This window comes from Pteronotus mesoamericanus, unplaced genomic scaffold (genome assembly GCF_021234165.1).
Source record: "Pteronotus mesoamericanus isolate MK-2021 breed Mesoamerican mustached bat unplaced genomic scaffold, CSHL_Meso_final contig_702, whole genome shotgun sequence".
NCBI lineage: Eukaryota > Metazoa > Chordata > Mammalia > Chiroptera > Mormoopidae > Pteronotus > Pteronotus mesoamericanus.
Genome location: NW_026555239.1, coordinates 4,850,349 through 4,865,743, shown reverse-complemented (window position 1 = coordinate 4,865,743; position 15,395 = coordinate 4,850,349). Strand labels below are relative to the sequence as shown.

General features: G+C 65.2%; 1 protein-coding gene across 1 annotated transcript in view; it reads left to right on the top strand.

The window, feature by feature from the left end:
• The window catches only part of KIAA0930 (KIAA0930 ortholog), a 28,324-nt gene extending 16,394 nt beyond the window's left edge, over positions 1 to 11,930 (top strand). Inside the window, exons 2-10 of the mRNA XM_054582586.1 lie at positions 1,378 to 1,529; positions 4,603 to 4,728; positions 4,822 to 4,899; positions 5,202 to 5,303; positions 6,408 to 6,548; positions 6,992 to 7,186; positions 9,956 to 10,118; positions 10,640 to 10,798; positions 11,142 to 11,930. Of these exons, the coding sequence (XP_054438561.1) occupies positions 1,378 to 1,529; positions 4,603 to 4,728; positions 4,822 to 4,899; positions 5,202 to 5,303; positions 6,408 to 6,548; positions 6,992 to 7,186; positions 9,956 to 10,118; positions 10,640 to 10,798; positions 11,142 to 11,182 (1,157 nt within the window). The 3' untranslated portion in view covers positions 11,183 to 11,930. The remainder of the gene's footprint in view (positions 1 to 1,377; positions 1,530 to 4,602; positions 4,729 to 4,821; positions 4,900 to 5,201; positions 5,304 to 6,407; positions 6,549 to 6,991; positions 7,187 to 9,955; positions 10,119 to 10,639; positions 10,799 to 11,141) is intronic.
• Positions 11,931 to 15,395: the final 3,465 nt, after the last annotated feature.

The window sequence follows — 15,395 nt, the reverse complement described above, 5'->3', positions numbered from 1 at the left end:
GCCGGTCGTACAAGTGTGGCAGGAATTTCAGAGGGGTGGCGCGGACAGCCTGTTTGGATCCGCCGGGTGCTGGGAGTCTGGGAGGCGGCCATCGGTCCTGCAGGCTCTCTGTCTTTGCCCCCGAGGCTGACCTAGGCCCCGGCTGAGAAGACCCTTCTGTTTCCGCCCCGAGGGCCGAGCAGGGCGGGAGCAGATGGGCCACGGAGGACGGTGGACGGTGCGGCAGAAGGGAACTGAGGCTGGGGTTTCCTCCCATGGCTCAGTCTTCCAGAGCCTGGTGACTGGCCCCCAGCAGGAGGGACTCAGGCTGTGAGCCAGGTCACCCGGCCAGTCCTGGTCCGGCCGCGGCGCTGCCTGCGAGGACGAGGGCAAGGGCGAGTCCCGGCAGCAGCCGCTCCTTGCGTCCCCGCCTCCACGTGTAGGGGACCGGTCAGTTCCTTCCTGCTCTGAAGTGTGAGCGCCAGGCCACAGTGGTCAAGGGGCTTCCTGGACAGAGAGAAAGAACCAGCAACCATCGGCTATTTTGCACCTACCAGAAATAGCTCTGGGATGTATCTTGAGATTCCCTTGGACCCGTCTAGAGAGGGAGGACGGGAAACCCCGCTTTGCCGGCCCCTCTGCCCGGCAGGGGCCCTTCGTGCCCTGGGCTCCACCAGCCTGCGTTCGGTCCACGCTCAGGCCTCGCCGCCCCCCCGGAGCTGGGGGTCAGCGAGCCCAAGCCGCTTGCCGGATGCCACAGAGGTGGGAACCCAGGCCTTTCCTCCCAGGGCCTGGGGACCTTTGCTCTATGCGTAGGAAGCACTAGTATAGATTTATTTATCCTAAACAAATACTGTTTGTCAAAAAGGCCGAGCCCAGTCGGTCATCAAGCAGAAATAACCCTGGGCGTGCTGAAAGGCCCCGCCCGCCGCCGGCAGCGGAGACCGGCTGGCAGAGGGTGGCTGCCCCTTTAAATCGGCCTGGGGGGCGGGGGGACAAGAGCTGAGGGTGGTGCCTGTGTGACGACGGATCTCCCCTCCAGAGCCCTTCCCGCTCCAGAGCCCTTCCCGCTCCAGCCCGTGCAGCCCCCGCGCACTTCTCTCCTCAGGTCTCCCTTTCAGCGAGGCTGCTGAGTCGCGCCTGGGGCCCGCCCGGCTGTGCGCCTGGAGCGGGGCTGCGGGCCCCTCCGGGTGGGGAGCGGGGCCTCCTGGGAGGTGTCCCTGAGCCTCCGGCGGCCGCGGGTGGGGGGTGAGGGAGTGGGGGCTCTGGACAGCACGGAGCCCTGGCAGGAATGCAGGCTGGGGACCGGGCGGGGAGCAGGCGGCAGGGCTCGGCCGAGGCCCCGCGACGAAGGCCCGGTTGACCCGTCCCCTTGCTGCTCTGCGGCCCCCTCCGCAGGGTACGTCAAGGATGACCGCATCGCCTTCTGGACCTGGATGTTCTCCACCTACTTTATGGAGAAGTGGGCGCCGCGGCAGGACGACATGCTCTTCTACGTGCGCCGGAAACGGGCGTTCGCGGGCGGCGAGAGCGGCGGCGACGGGAGGAAGGTGCGTGGCCCCTCTGGCCCCAGCGGGCCGTCCCTGCGCGCTGGGCTCCTGGCGGGTGAGGTGCGCTTCCTTGCAGTCCTCACGCGCACGTCAGGAGGAGGAAATGAGGTTCTCTGAGCACCCACTATGGCCAAGAGCCGTGTGGAGACAGCGCACATGCTGGCTGATGGCGGCAGGGTGGCGGGGCCGGTGTGCCGTACTGCTACCCTTCACCGTCACCCGGAGAGGTAGCACCGTTACCATCTTTGCGTCCGTGAGGAAGCTGAGGTTCAGAGGCTGGGTGGTTTGGCCAGCGTCTCATAAGTCGTGAATGAACGGTAGAGCAACGCTCTGGCCCCAGGGGTGCAGGCTCCTGCCCAGCCACGGACAGGCCGACCTGACGAGGCGACGGGGGTGGTGACGACAACCACCCACTGAGCCCAGACCCCGGACCACACGCAGCGCTGAGCTCTCCACCCGCGGCTCGGACTGCGTCCTCCGCGCAGCTCAGCGGGGCAGCTGTTAAACCCCGTTTCCCCAGATGAGGCCACTGAGCACTCGGGGATGATGTACCCGCCTGAGGTCTTCTTTCTGCTCAATTTAAGTGTGCGCAGAAGTCAATGAAACAGACTTTGTGTTTCCTTCTGTTTTTCATAAGCGTCAGTAGTTTGTAAAATATGTAAGCCACCTGTAAGCCCCACGCGGAAACATGTGGTTTTCCTTTAAACGCAAACAGCGGGCGGCCATGGAGGCGGGTCTGGAGCCCGCAGCCAGCCGCCGGAGCGCGGGCCCTGGCTCCCGTCAGTGGGGTCTTGCGCGCCGCATGCCTGCAGCCCCTGCCCTGCGTGTGCCTGCTTTTTGAGCCTGACACATGGCAGAATCGGTCCTCTGCACATGGCCAGGCCTGGTGGCCGCTGCAGAGGACACACCGGGACCTCCCTGCCATGCTGGCCTCCTGCACGCCGGTGGCAACACCGCTGGTCTGGCAGGGCTTCGTGGCATGCAGGGAGACCCGGGAGCTGGCCTGGGTCCCTTGGCATTCAGCTGGTATGTGCAAGCAGCTGGCTGTGACTGTGTTGTCACGGGGACCCAGAAGTGTATCATGGTGTGGCAAATATGTGTACAGGGACCAGAAGGAAGGGGGGCGGCCAGCAGGGACACCAGGGTGAGATGAGTCTTAAAGGAAGGGAAAGGTGCCCCCAGCAGGGGTGACGGCCCGGATGGTGGGCCTGGCAGTATGTAGGACCCCCACGCACTCGGGTGTCGCCGGAGGTTCCGTGGGACTGGTGTGGAAGGGGAGGCAGGCAGGAGCCAGATCACAGGGACGCTGAAGTCACACCCAGGAGTTGGGTGTTACCCCCAAAGCCCTGAAAACCACTGAGCCTGGTACCCTGAAGGAGGGGGCGTGGTGCGAGGTCCATTCCGCAAGCCCTGGCGGGTGGGCAGGGGACCAGAGGGGGTTAGAGCAGAAGCCAGGAGGCTGCTCGGGGAGGGGCTGCTGGGGGCTGAGCTGGGGACAGGGCAAGGTGCAGAGGGGTGGTCAGGTGCCAAGGACACCAGCTTGCCCATGTGCAGAGGCCACAGGTGACTGAACCGGGCAGGGGAAGACTTGGCCCTTGGACTCCGCGAGCATGGTGCCCCAGGAGGGAGGCAGCAGGAGGGGGCGGAGCATCGGGCAGGTTGAGTGGGGCGGAGGTGCCCGTGGCGAGGTCTTCTAGGTAGTGGATCTCAGCTCAGAGGTCAGGGACGGGGTAGAGATTTGAGCTCATCGGCACTGAGGTGGTCCCCGGGGGCATGGAGCGTGGGCTAGCCTGTCGCTGGAGGAGCAGCAGGAGACAGTGAGTGAGCGGCCAGAGAGGTGGAGGGTCACCCCTCCTGCTTGGCATCTGCTGGAGTTCACAGTGTAGACTGGGCCTTTGTGCAGGATCTCGGTCTTCTCCCAAAGGCAGCCTGTTGCAGCCAGAGGCTCTCAGAAGGACGGTCCCTCTGAGACACTCACAGCTGTCCCTGGAATTTCAGAGCTGGGAGAGGTCCAGCTCTGGTCAGGGAAGCTTTCCTTCGTCTGCCTCAGTCTAGAGTTTTCCAGGAGGGCAGGTGGGCACAGGGAGAGGCCCAGGTGGGCTGGGGAAAGGAATGGGCAGGGTGGCTCTCACCTGGGGGACAGAGGTTCCCTGGAGCCAGGGCTGAGGGATGTGGAGCCGGAGGGGCGGGGCGGGGCGGCCTTGCGTGACCACCTGGGTCCCTGCACATCGTTGACTCAGCCCTGGCCCTGCCCTCGGAGCCCCAGTGCGCTGGGACGGACCGCGCGGCCAGGGACACAGGACTGGGCGCTGCGATGGTGTGGAGGGTGGGGAGCAGGTCGGAGCCCACCAAGAGGAGGTGGCGTCCTGCCGGAGTGTTGCAGGACAGGGAGAGGGACGCCAGTGCGCTGGGTCAGGCCCACCTGTGACAGCCCCGTCAGGGTCGGCCCTGCGGGGGCGGGCCACCGTGTTTGAGAGGCAGGGGGCGGGCAGCGATGTGAGGAGGCCCCGTGGGTCTAGGGGCTGCAGGGCAGCAGGGAGTGGGTATGGGGGAAACCCGAAGGCAGCTTCCCAGGCACCTTCTGGCCCCCGCCATTCAAGAGAAGAGAAAGAAAGAAGAGCCCTTGGCAGGTGCCGCGTGGGTCCTCTATGGCGCCTGCGCAGTGTGGGGCCTCCGCCGAGCATGCGCGCTGAGAGTCCTCTGCGGCAAGCCCAGGCTGCTTCCCGCCCCTTCCCATCCTGCAGCCGCGAGAGCGGGTACCCAGTCACCATGGCAACCTGCGGGCTTCCTGTGCTAGCGGGGGAGGGTGGATGGGTGGCCAGCGGCTGGCTGCCTGCGGGTGGGTTGGGGAGCAGAGTAGGGGTGGGACAGGACGCTGGGGTCGCCCATACTCCTGCAGGGTCCCAGGGACAGCCTCCGAGGCCCCGTGCTTGGTTAGCTCTGGGTCTCGGAGCCGGAGGCCACGGGCAAGGCTGGAGTCTACGCCTGAGTTAACACCCGCCTGGCGCAGTGGCCGGGGCGGTGGCGCCGAGCGCCGCAGCGGGGCTGACTCACACCTGCCCCTGCCACGCAGCTGGCGGAGGCCGAGCCCGAGGTGGAGGTGGAGGTGTACCGGCGGGACTCCAAGAAGCTGCCGGGCCTGGGAGACCCTGACATCGACTGGGAGGAGAGCGTCTGCCTGAACCTCATCCTGCAGAAGGTGCGGGCCGGCGGGGCGGGGCTCCGGCGCAGCGGTCGGTGAGCGCTGCGGGGCAGTGAGCCCTGCACGCACGCGGCCTGTGCTCTCTTGCAGCTCGACTACATGGTGACGTGCGCCGTGTGCACGCGTGCTGACGGGGGTGACATCCACATCCACAGGAAGAAATCCCAGGTGAGCCACGGGGCCGAGCGCTGCCGGCCTCCGCCCTGCTAGCTCAGCCCAGAGACGCGACCCTGCTTGCCCGGGGTTTGCTCTGGGGAGGCAGGTTCCCTCACTCCCTGCACCCGAGTGAGGGGTGGGCTGCAGAAATCCACCAGCTCCGGGCGTCCTGTGCCCCGTGTGTGGAGCACAGAACCAGGGCACCCCCCGCCGCCCCCAGCTCCTTCAGGAGGTGGTCCCTCCGGCTGTGGCCTGGCTCTGCGCAGTGTGACGGCAGTGGGGCCCGCTCTGCCCTTGGCTCTCCTTTCTTTCAGCAAGTGTTCGCGTCCCCCAGTAGACACCCCATGGACAGCAAAGGGGAGGAGTCTCAGATCAGCTACCCCAACATCTTCTTCATGATCGACAGCTTCGAGGAGGTGGGCCGGCTCCCCTGGGCTCCCGGGTCAGAGGCTTCCCTTGCTGGGGCCTCAGCCCCTTGCACAGAGACGGGGCGCGGCCGGGAGCCGCCGGGGCCGGACTGCTGCCAGCGTGGTCTCCGCTCTGATGTTGAATGTGTGGCAGGGGAGCCCCCCAAGCTCGGATCCACAGCCCCCCCACCTGTGAAATTGTGGTCATCTGTCCTACTTACCGTCAGGGTCGGAGATGAAGGGGGCATCATACACGCCTACAAAAGTGCTGCCGGGGCAGAAAGGGGCATTGACGCCCACGCTGCCCTGGCTTGGGTCCCGGGATGTCAGAGGGGTGGGGCCTCAGAAGTCATCCTGGCCACGCTTTGTTTTAAGGTTGGGAAGCCGGGTCCCAAGGCGAAGGGGGACTCACCCCAAAGACGGCTGCTGGGAGGAGCTGGGCTGCGTCCCACTCCTGACCGGCTCCTGACCGGCGCGCACCAGCCCAGCCGGTCTCCTCGTTGGGCCCCTCAGGGCGCCTGCGCCCCGAGGAAGGGGGCGTGGCTTCCGGGGTCTCCTGGATTTGATGGTGTCTTGAAGCACCTTAGGCTCAGGGAGCTAAGTGCCTCTCCAGGCTCACACAGATAGTTCGTGGCAGACCTGAGATGGGAACCTGAGTCTATGTGACCTTCAAACTCTGTGTCACTTTGTCTGCACATGAGCCTGAAGGTCAGGGTGGGGCAGGGCCGGAGGGGCTGCCGGCACCGCCCGAGTGAGGGAGACCCCAGAACGGGACGCAGGCGGGGTGGTCCTTGCCCTCTGCCTGACTCCTTAGCCTGGGAGTGTGATGAGGGACCAGGTCCTCCCAGGGGAACACAGGCACGCCCCCTGCTGGACGCCGCCCCGCTCTGCAGTCAGCTGGCCCCTGTTCCCACACGGCTCAGCAGAGGGCGGAGGTCTGGTGGCCACAGCTCTCTCCACAGCTGCAGCTCCATGCTCTCGCCTGCAACGCTGGAGTTTTCCTGAGCGGTCCTCCCAGGCAGCGCCAGGCCGGGCAGGGTGAAGGGGAGCTGGCCGGGCGACGGGGGCGGCGGCCCCCAGTTGATGTCCCCTCCCACCTTGCCCCCACTCCAGGTATTCAGTGACATGACTGTGGGGGAAGGAGAGATGGTGTGTGTGGAGCTGGTGGCCAGTGACAAAACGAACACGTTCCAGGGGGTTATCTTTCAGGGCTCCATCCGCTACGAGGCGCTCAAGAAGGTGTACGACAACCGCGTGAGTGCCGGGCGGCCCAGGGAGGCCCCGAGCCCCTGTCTGACTGCCCGCTAAGGTGGCCCGGGGCCTGCCTCATGGGGCCTTCTCCGCGGCCGCTCCGCGTGAGAGCGCCCCTGCGGTCAGTCCCTGGCTGGCCGGCCTGAAGGGAGAGGACGCAGGGACACGGCCCCTTCATGAGCTGGGCGCCATCCTAGGCTCGCCGCCCTCGGACCGTGGGGGCCGCGACAGGCAGGCAGGCTCGGGTTAGAGTCCTGTCCCCAGCCCGGCCCTGGGCTTGCCGTGGGCGGGGGTCATCGGGCCATCGGGCAGTGACGGGGTGTCTGTCTCGGGGCTCAGTACCCCTGGCGGGACTAACCCTTGAGGGATGGCTGTCCTGGCGACTCGCGTCACCAGGGAGAAGCCGGCCCCCAGCCTGGCTCAGGCCACCTCCTCCCTGCCCACAGGTGAGCGTGGCCGCCCGCATGGCACAGAAGATGTCATTTGGCTTCTACAAGTACAACAACATGGAGTTTGTGCGCATGAAGGGGCCACAGGGCAAGGGCCACGCGGAGATGGCCGTCAGCCGGGTGTCCGCCGGAGACACGTCCCCCTGTGGAACCGAAGAGGACACCAGCCCAGCCTCGCCCGTGCACGAGCAGGTGAGGGCCGCGCTGCCGGGGCCCTGGCCACCTGTCCCCTAACCTGCTTCCCCCGTCCCCCTGAGCCTTACGGCCCCCAGCGAGGTGGGTGTCCTTGTCCCCATCTCTCCGGTGAGGAGGTCAGAGAGGGCCAGTCACTTACCCGGGTCACGCAGCAGCTTAGTGCCCGGGCCAGAGCTTTGTCTGCTTCCCCGAGCTGTCGCGGCAGCCAGGCTCAGCGCCCCGGTCCTGGGTCTGCTCCGCGGGCGCGGGCAGTGCCAGGGGAGCGGGTGAGGGGCAGGAATGAGGGGGCCTCGCCCCGTTCGGTAGGGAAGGGCCTGGGCACGCAGAGGCCCTGGGCCGCCCTGCCCGGCCGTGCGTCCGCACCTCTGGGAGCTCGCCTGCAGCGCCGTGGGCCAATGAGAGCTTCCCTGTCCCCAAACCTGGGAGCCACCCGGGTTGCAGGACTTGCTGGTGCTGCCCCCGGTCGCATGACTCTGGTGTGGCAGCCCCAAGCCTGGCGGCCCCGCCCTTTCCTAGGCCCCACCATCCCCCGGGACAGGAGCCCAGGGCAGCGGCTGCTCATTCCCAGAGGTTCCCAGCGACCCAGGGCTCAGGCAGGAGCAGCCCTCAGCCCACCGGCTGCTCCGCCCCACTTGGGCCTCCAAGAGGGGCTGCCCAGAGTGGGGCCCTGGGAGAGGACCGGCCCGCTGGCCCCCCGGGGGTGGACAGGCGGCCTCGCCCGGCGCTCCTCCGGGAGGTGGCGGGGTGAGTTGCCCTGCGCCGGGATCCCGTGTCTCCTCTCTGAGCCTCGGCTGGCTCACCCAGAGATGGGCCGAGGACGCCCGCTCCCTCCGGGGTGGGAGGCTCGGGGCCCGCCCCCAAGCTGCTGCACAGACCGGCCCTCAGGCGTGCACCCCGCCAGGAGCAGCCGCCGCGGTGGGACTGCCTGCTGGTGGCCCCTGCCTGCTGGTGGCCCCGTGGGGAGTGACGCTAGAGAACGCAGGGGACGCGCCTTGCGCTGAGGTCCTGGGAGTGCATTTGCCACCCGCTCCGTTCTGTCCAGTCACAGTAACCACGAGTGGCTCCGGTAGCCAGGGGCGGCTTTCTTTACCTTCTCCATGCCTTTCCTGTTGCGTATCTCCTGTGATGGATGTGTTTTACAGCAGAGCAGACTAAGTGGCGTTCTTCTGTAACACGCGGGGGCGTGGGGCCCTGGGCCAGAGCCTCTGCTCGCCACACAGAGGCCATTTCTGCTTTGGGGCAGTTCCTGAGGTCAGGAGCCCAGCTCTCCTCCCTGGTCCTGCTGCTGGCCGAGACCCTGACAGAATGTGCACACGGGAGGGCCCCGTGGAGGCGCGGCCTGGGCTCTAGGCTGGGCAGCCCGGTGCCAGTCCCAGCCAGCTGTCCGCTGGGCGATTCCTGCCCATCGCTAGACCTTCCTGAGCCTCGACTGTCCCATCTGTCGGGCGGGAGCAATGGCTGCGCCCTCCTAGGGAGGCCCTGCGACCCTGGAGTCAAGGGGTGGGGCCTGCCAGGGCCACGCCGGTCAGTGGCAGGGCCTGGCCTGCTGGGGACAGCGCAGGCTCCCGCCACCTCCGCTCACTGTGGCACAGCCCCCTTTTCCGGGGGCCGTTTGGAACCCGGGGTGGCTAACGCAGGTACTGTGTGTATTGTGGTTTCTGGTGTCTGTTTTTTATCTTTTGAAAACCTTCCCTGACTTGTGGGAGGACCACCTGGAGCCAGCAGCCGCCGGACTGTGATGGACGTCGGCGCCGTGACGAGGAGGCTGATGGGGCTCGCGAAGTCTCAGTCCCAGCTCGTCCTGTTCCTCAGATTCTTGTTTGCATGGGGAGGAGGGAGGAGATGGGCCAAGTTCCCTCTGCCTGGAACGCCCTTCCCCCCCTTCTTCACCTGGCGAACTCCTACTCGTCCGTCAAGATCCAGCTCGAGCGGGCCTCTCCTCCAGGAAGCCTTCCCTGACTTCTCAGGCGTTTGCCTCTGTGCTCCCCTGTGTCCTGTCTGTGCCTCTTTTTCTGTCTCAGCAACCATCATGCTGCCTGTGGTTGTCACTTTTCGAGCCTGTTGCCCCCCACAGACTGTGAGCTCCTTGAGGGCAGGGACCGGTGTCCTGTGCCTCCCCGTGCTTTGCGCTGTGCCCGCCTGGCGCCGAGTGGGTGTGGGGAACATGTGGTGAGCGGTACAGTGCGGTTAGGAGAGAAGCGGGAGGCGCGGGAGCGGGGGCCGCGCAGCCCCAGCCGCCGTGAAGGAGCGCCGGGCGGGGCGGGGGCGCATCAGCCGAGAGGAGGAATCCGGTGAAGGGCCCGGCCGCGGTCCAAGGGCCTGGGTTGCACTCCTGGTTTCACCATCGTCCTGCGGGGTGACCTTGGACAAGTCACACGGGCTTGTCCACCTTAGTCTCCTCATTTGCCCGGTGGGGTTAACACTGGGTCCTGCCTCGCGGAAGGCTCTGTGTATCCATGGGCTGCGGTAGGTGCGTGGGCAGCGTCAGCAGCCAGTCTTTGCACTTAAACAACCCCTGCCAGTGTCTGGGGCCCGCAAGCGGGCGGCGGCAGCGGCCAGGCCGTCCTACCAGTCCCAAGCTGGCACGATGTCCCAGTGCCTGCTGAGCCCGCTGAAGGGTGGGTCGCGGACCGCAGCCCCAGGCCCCGCTCCTCCAGCCGGGTGCCCCCGGCCTGTGTCGGGTTCAGGCTGAGGGCGGGAGGTGAGTGGGCTTTGGGACCCCAGTGGTAGGCGGGCTGCTCTGTGACTTCCGCCCTTTGTCCCCAGGTGACCTCCTTCAGTACACCCCCCACCCCGGAGCGGAACAACCGGCCCACCTTCTTCTCCCCATCCCTGAAGAGGAAGGTGCCCCGGAACCGCATCGCCGAGATGAAGAAGTCCCACTCGGCCAACGACAGTGAGGAGTTCTTCCGGGAGGACGGCAGCACAGGTGACCCGGCCCCTCTGTGCCCCGAGGGCTTCCTCTTGTCCACTCCCTCAGTCCTCACTCACGCTGAGAGAGTGGGCGCCTGTCGGGGCCGGGGGGAGGGAGGCCCGGCGGGAGGTCCACGCGTGTCTGCTGCGGGAATGACGGAGGGACGGCCCGGAGCTGGGGCTGTGGCGTTGAGTGGGTCCACCCGGAGGCAGCGGGCCCTGCCGCGCCCTGGCCGGGCCGGGACTCCAGCCTTGGCCTTGACCCCCCGGTGCGAGCCCGGGAAGTGCCCTGCGTGTCTGTGGGAGAGCGCTGCTAGCCACTCCCCTGGGGGACCCGTCAGCCAGGGGGACGAGGACGAGTCATCCCAGGTGCACCCTGTGTCCTGCAGGCTGGTGGTGCCTGGTCCCTGTGACAGGGGGGCGGGGCGGGGTGGGGGTGGGGGTGCCGGCCCAGCAGGGGGCACAGCTGGGCCGGGAAAGAGTCCCCGCTGTGGGAGGTGATCCATCTCCTCCCTGACCCAGCCTCCTTCCCGCTAGCTGACCTGCACAATGCCACCAACCTGCGGTCTCGGTCCCTGTCCGGCACGGGGCGGTCCCTGGTCGGGTCCTGGCTGAAGCTGAACAGAGCGGACGGAAACTTCCTTCTCTATGCACACCTAACCTACGTCACTTTGCCGCTGCATCGGATCTTAACAGGTAGCGTTGTTTGATGTCCAAACTAGTATCACTTCTTAGTAGCCCACCCGATTCCTGGGCCCTGGGCTCCGGAGGCCAGTTCGTGGGGGTGGCCAACCTGTGTGTGTCGTCGTCTCAGGTCAGGCCTCCCTGTCCGCACTTCCGGCGGGGCCTGCGGGGGCTGTGGGCCCTGCCGGGGTCCCTTCGGGCGGCACTCTGGGGCCGTCGCTGACGGTCGTAGCAGCGCAGCTTCTGAGGCTCGAGGAGCACGCGGGTGGGAAGGCCGGTTTCTGAAGGGGAGCTGCTGTCGGCATGGCACTCACAGGTCACATTCCTCATCTTGCCCACCCCCGCCGCCCCCTAGACATCCTGGAAGTTCGGCAGAAGCCCATCCTGATGGCCTAGCCGTGCGCGGAGCCCAGCCCCGCCGGCCCTGGGAGCGCTGCCAAGTGCCTACCTGCCCACCGCCACCGGGGTCTTCTGTGACAGCCCAGCGCCGGAGCTGGAGCCAGGCGGGGCCGCTCGACCCCTGGGGCCAGGGCCGACTCCACGAACACCAGCCCAAACTGAAGTGCCTCTTCCTCCTCCCTGCTGGCTCTGCTCCCGCGCTGTGCGCCCCCAGCCGCTGCCCTGGCCCCCTCTGAGAGCCCTCTGCGCCCACAGAGGACCCCAGACGCCATGAGGCCACAGGAGAGCGCGAAGGAGGTGCATCTGTCCAGTCCTGCCGGCCCGACGGGCGCATCCTGCGGGCGGCCAGCGGCGGGCGCCCAGCCACGGGCTTGGGTGTCCACCGTCAGCCTGCTGAAGGCTGACGGTGTAAGACTCTGCAGCGCTGTGCCAATGAACTTGAGCATCCAAGTTGGTCCTGACATGCCCTCCTCCCTGGCTTGTTCCTAAAGGGGTCACTCTGGGGAGACGGGATCCAGCTGTTTGACAGTGTGGCTCTGGGTGGGGAGCACCTCGCCCCACGCCAGTTCCAGAAGGGCCCCGAGCAGAGCAGACAGGCTCTGGTCCCGCCTGGATGGCCTTTGCTTCCAGCCAAAGAGCATCGTCCACACACACACCACACCTCCAGCCTGGAAACGTCCCCCTGTGCCTCGGCGGTGTGACCCCCAAACGTGGGGACCTACAGGACAAGAGTGGGGTCTCTGCCGAAGGGGGGTGGGGTGGGGTGGGGTTGGCATGCTCCCAGGAAGGCTCTGGTAGAACCTCTGTCCTCTGGGGGCTGGGAGGGAAGGGGGTGTTTCATCTCTGGTGTCTAGAGCTTGCTTCCCTGGCCCGAGCGCGCGGCCCTGCTCGAGGCCCTCGCTGAGGCCGAGGCGCCGGCCTCCCAGCGCCGGCCGGGTCGGGCGTGGGGGCACGCCCAGCCCCTGGCTGGCCGGCCGGGACTCCTGCCTGTGACGCCCATGTGATCTTCTCAAAGCCACGAGCCTCCTCAAGAGCAGAGCCATCTGCCCGGCCCACAGAGCGACCTGTCAGCCGGTCCCTGTTGCTGCGTTGCTGTGTTGCTGTGTTGGGAGTCCCCAGGAGTCTCTGAGTGGCTCTGGCTGTGTGTCCCGAGGTCCTCTTCCAGGGGAGCAGAGAAGAATTGGAGGGGCTTGTTCTCTTGTCTGTTTTTATTGTGCTCCAACGGTTTGCACTGGGCTCCGGAACTGGGGACCACTTGGGGGCTTTCTCTAGATTTTGTACGCTGTTATTAAAAGCGAGCTGTTGCATTTCATTCTGCCTCAGTTTGCCCACCTGTAAAACGGGGCTGACACCACCTACCTCACTGAAGTCTCCATGGTCCCAGTACAGGACTGGGGCGGACACGATCGCCAGCCCTTCAGCACTGCTGGGGTCAGGGGTCAGACTCCGATGCTTGCAGCCCCGCCCTCCCCGGCACCCAGTCCCAGGAGACGCGTGATAGGGCCGGTTTGAATATCCCTGCGCCCCAGGACAGCGCCCAGCCCGTGTTCGGGGTGTCTCCACCCAGCACGATTTCAAGCCCTGGAGCCGTGAGCCCAGCGGCCCAGGGCCCCAGGCACCGCTGGAGTGCCGGGGCAGTTCAGAATCGGGGGGGTTCTGAAGGTTGGTTTCCCCCTGGCTGCCGGGGGGCCAGGGACTAGAACCCTGCTCTGGGGGGAAACACAACCCATGGAGGGAAGGGCCCCCTTCTCCGTTCTCAGAGGTGAGGGCCCCTAGTCCAGTCCCCGACTGGAACCGGACGCAGCCCAGCTCGGGCCAGCCAAGCCCCTCTGTCCATCTGCCCCGCAGGGTCTGGGGGCCAGTCGCGCTGGCATGGAAGCGCGTTGCAGGACTTAGAAATGGGCACCAGCAGGGGGTTCGCGCTCATGCCTCGTCTGTCCAGCCCTCACGGGAGCAGGTGCGCACCGGGGTTTGCCATCCTGTATCCGATATGTGGGGAGCACCTGGCACAAGCAGACACTGTGCAAAACGCAGGTGCCGTGTCCCCATCTTACCGATGAGGAACTGGCCGGAGAAGGGACGTGAACCGCCCAGGATTGCACAGCAAGCAGGGAGGACAGGAGTCCAATCCAGGCACGTGGCCCCAGGTGACACTGAGCCCTGACGCTGCTGCTCAGGACAGGTGGGCCAGCATTTGGTGGCATTGGCCTGTCTGAATCCCCCAAAAGGTGTTTTCGAGGCTGAACCTACAACGCGCTCAGAGGCCTTGGTCACGAGGCCGTAAGCTGTTACTCTGAGGTTTGTCTTTTCAAAGTGACAAATGGCATCGGTAACAACAGTAACAAGGGACAGGGCCAGAGCCCCAGCATCCTGATGGGTCCCCTTGTTGATAAACTTTTACTTCTTGTAAGGCCACCTTTCATTTCCTGGGGACATGCCTGTCCCTTGTGTTACGCAGGGGCGGCGAAGGAGGCAGACATTTCTTAAACGGGAGTTGGAATTAAAGAACAGTTTCCCTTTGAAGAAACCTAGGTGTCTCTTTTTAAGACATTAATAAGAAAGTTACCTTTTTTTCCCCCTCGTTTAAAGAAATGCCCTGGTCCTAGAGTCAGGTAGGTGACTCAAGACAGCCAAGGCTCCGTTTCACAAGGAGAACAGCACTTGAAACAGAAGCACCAGAGAAGCGTTCAAAGAAAACAAGAAGGCGCGGAAGTGCTCTAGAGCGGGTCGCCCCGAGGGAGGGCCGGGGGAGGGCGAGCCACCCAGGAGCCAGCGCGGCCCTTGGGCCATCGGGAGCCAGTGGGGCTTCTGTCTGCACGGCGAGGAGGGTAAAGGCGTGTCCCGAACGAGACTTTTCTCCCCAAAGTACCTAGCTAGAATGAAACCAGGATCTGTTCTTGTCGCCATAATCACACAGAAGCCACTTAGCAGACTTCCGAAGAAGGAAGGAAGACCTTTTCTCCCTTGGAAGGCACTCCCGGGGCGCCCTGTGCAGTGGGACGGGCTGAGATCCGACTTGTGAAATACACGGAGATTGTCACAATATGGCGGTTTTGTTTATTTAAGGGTTATTTTTAGAGAGGGAGAAACATCGACGTGTGGTTGCCTCTCGTGCGCCCCCTGCTGGGAGCCTGGCCCGCAGCCCAGGCCTGTGCCCTGACTGGGAATCGAACTGAAACCCTGTGGTTCGCAGGCCGGCGCTCAGTCCGCTGAGCCGCACTAGCGGGGCGCTGTGGTGGTTTTAAACAATGGGCCAACGTATTGCAAATCTGCTAGCTTTCTAATGAGACTTAGTGGGTTTCATTCACATATACCCTGTTCAGTTTTCTAATTTAGCTAGAATTTAGTTTTATATTCACTTTCGAAACTCAGTATCTTTGGACACCACGGTGACTCTTTCTGTCCAGGTTTCCTCTCATCTTGGTACCAGAAAACAAAAATACTTCTCTTAAAAAACCCGCTGAGCAGGACGCAGACTCCGAGACCCTGACTCCTGGCCCCAGAGCTCGAGCAGAAGCAGCCTTCTGAGGCGTCCACCGCTGCTCTTCCAGGAAGCGAGCGCCTGGGGCCAGGTGGCCTGCGTTCCACCTGTCCCTCTCCGGAGACGGCCTGTGGGAGTCTGGCGATGACAGGTGTGTGCCAGGGCTTCCTCGTCCCTTGTCACTGATGAACTTGGCACTGACGTGATCCTCACTGGAAAAAAGCACTCCAGCCTGTCTTGGAGCCCGGAGAACTCAGGACGCCACTCGCAGGAGCCGGATCGCGAGCGCTGCGTGGCCTGGGGTTGGGGTGGGGGAAGCCAGGGCCGGCGTGTGTGTGTTTACAGCGCCCCCCCCCGCCCCCGCCCCAGGCGAGCAGGTGCTATCGCCGTAGCGTCCCGGCCCCGGGCCCAGGGCGTCTAAAGCCGCAGCCGCGCAGCGGCTCTGGGACGCTGGGTCTCCCCTTCCTCGTCCTTGGGGTCCCCACTTCTCAGGAGGTCAGGCGGTTTAGATGTAGATACGAATCATCTGTGCTCTCCTAACGAGTTTTCCGTATGAAAATACTGGAACCTGCGAGGAAACCTGTTGAGATGTGTCACTACTTTGGGGTGCAACTAAAGTGATTCGTACAAAATCCAGTTTAGCAAAAATGCCCCGGCGGCCGGCACACATTGAGGACACTGGGGCGGGGTCGCCAGGGCCTCTTTCCGGAAGCTGCAGCGTCCGGGCTG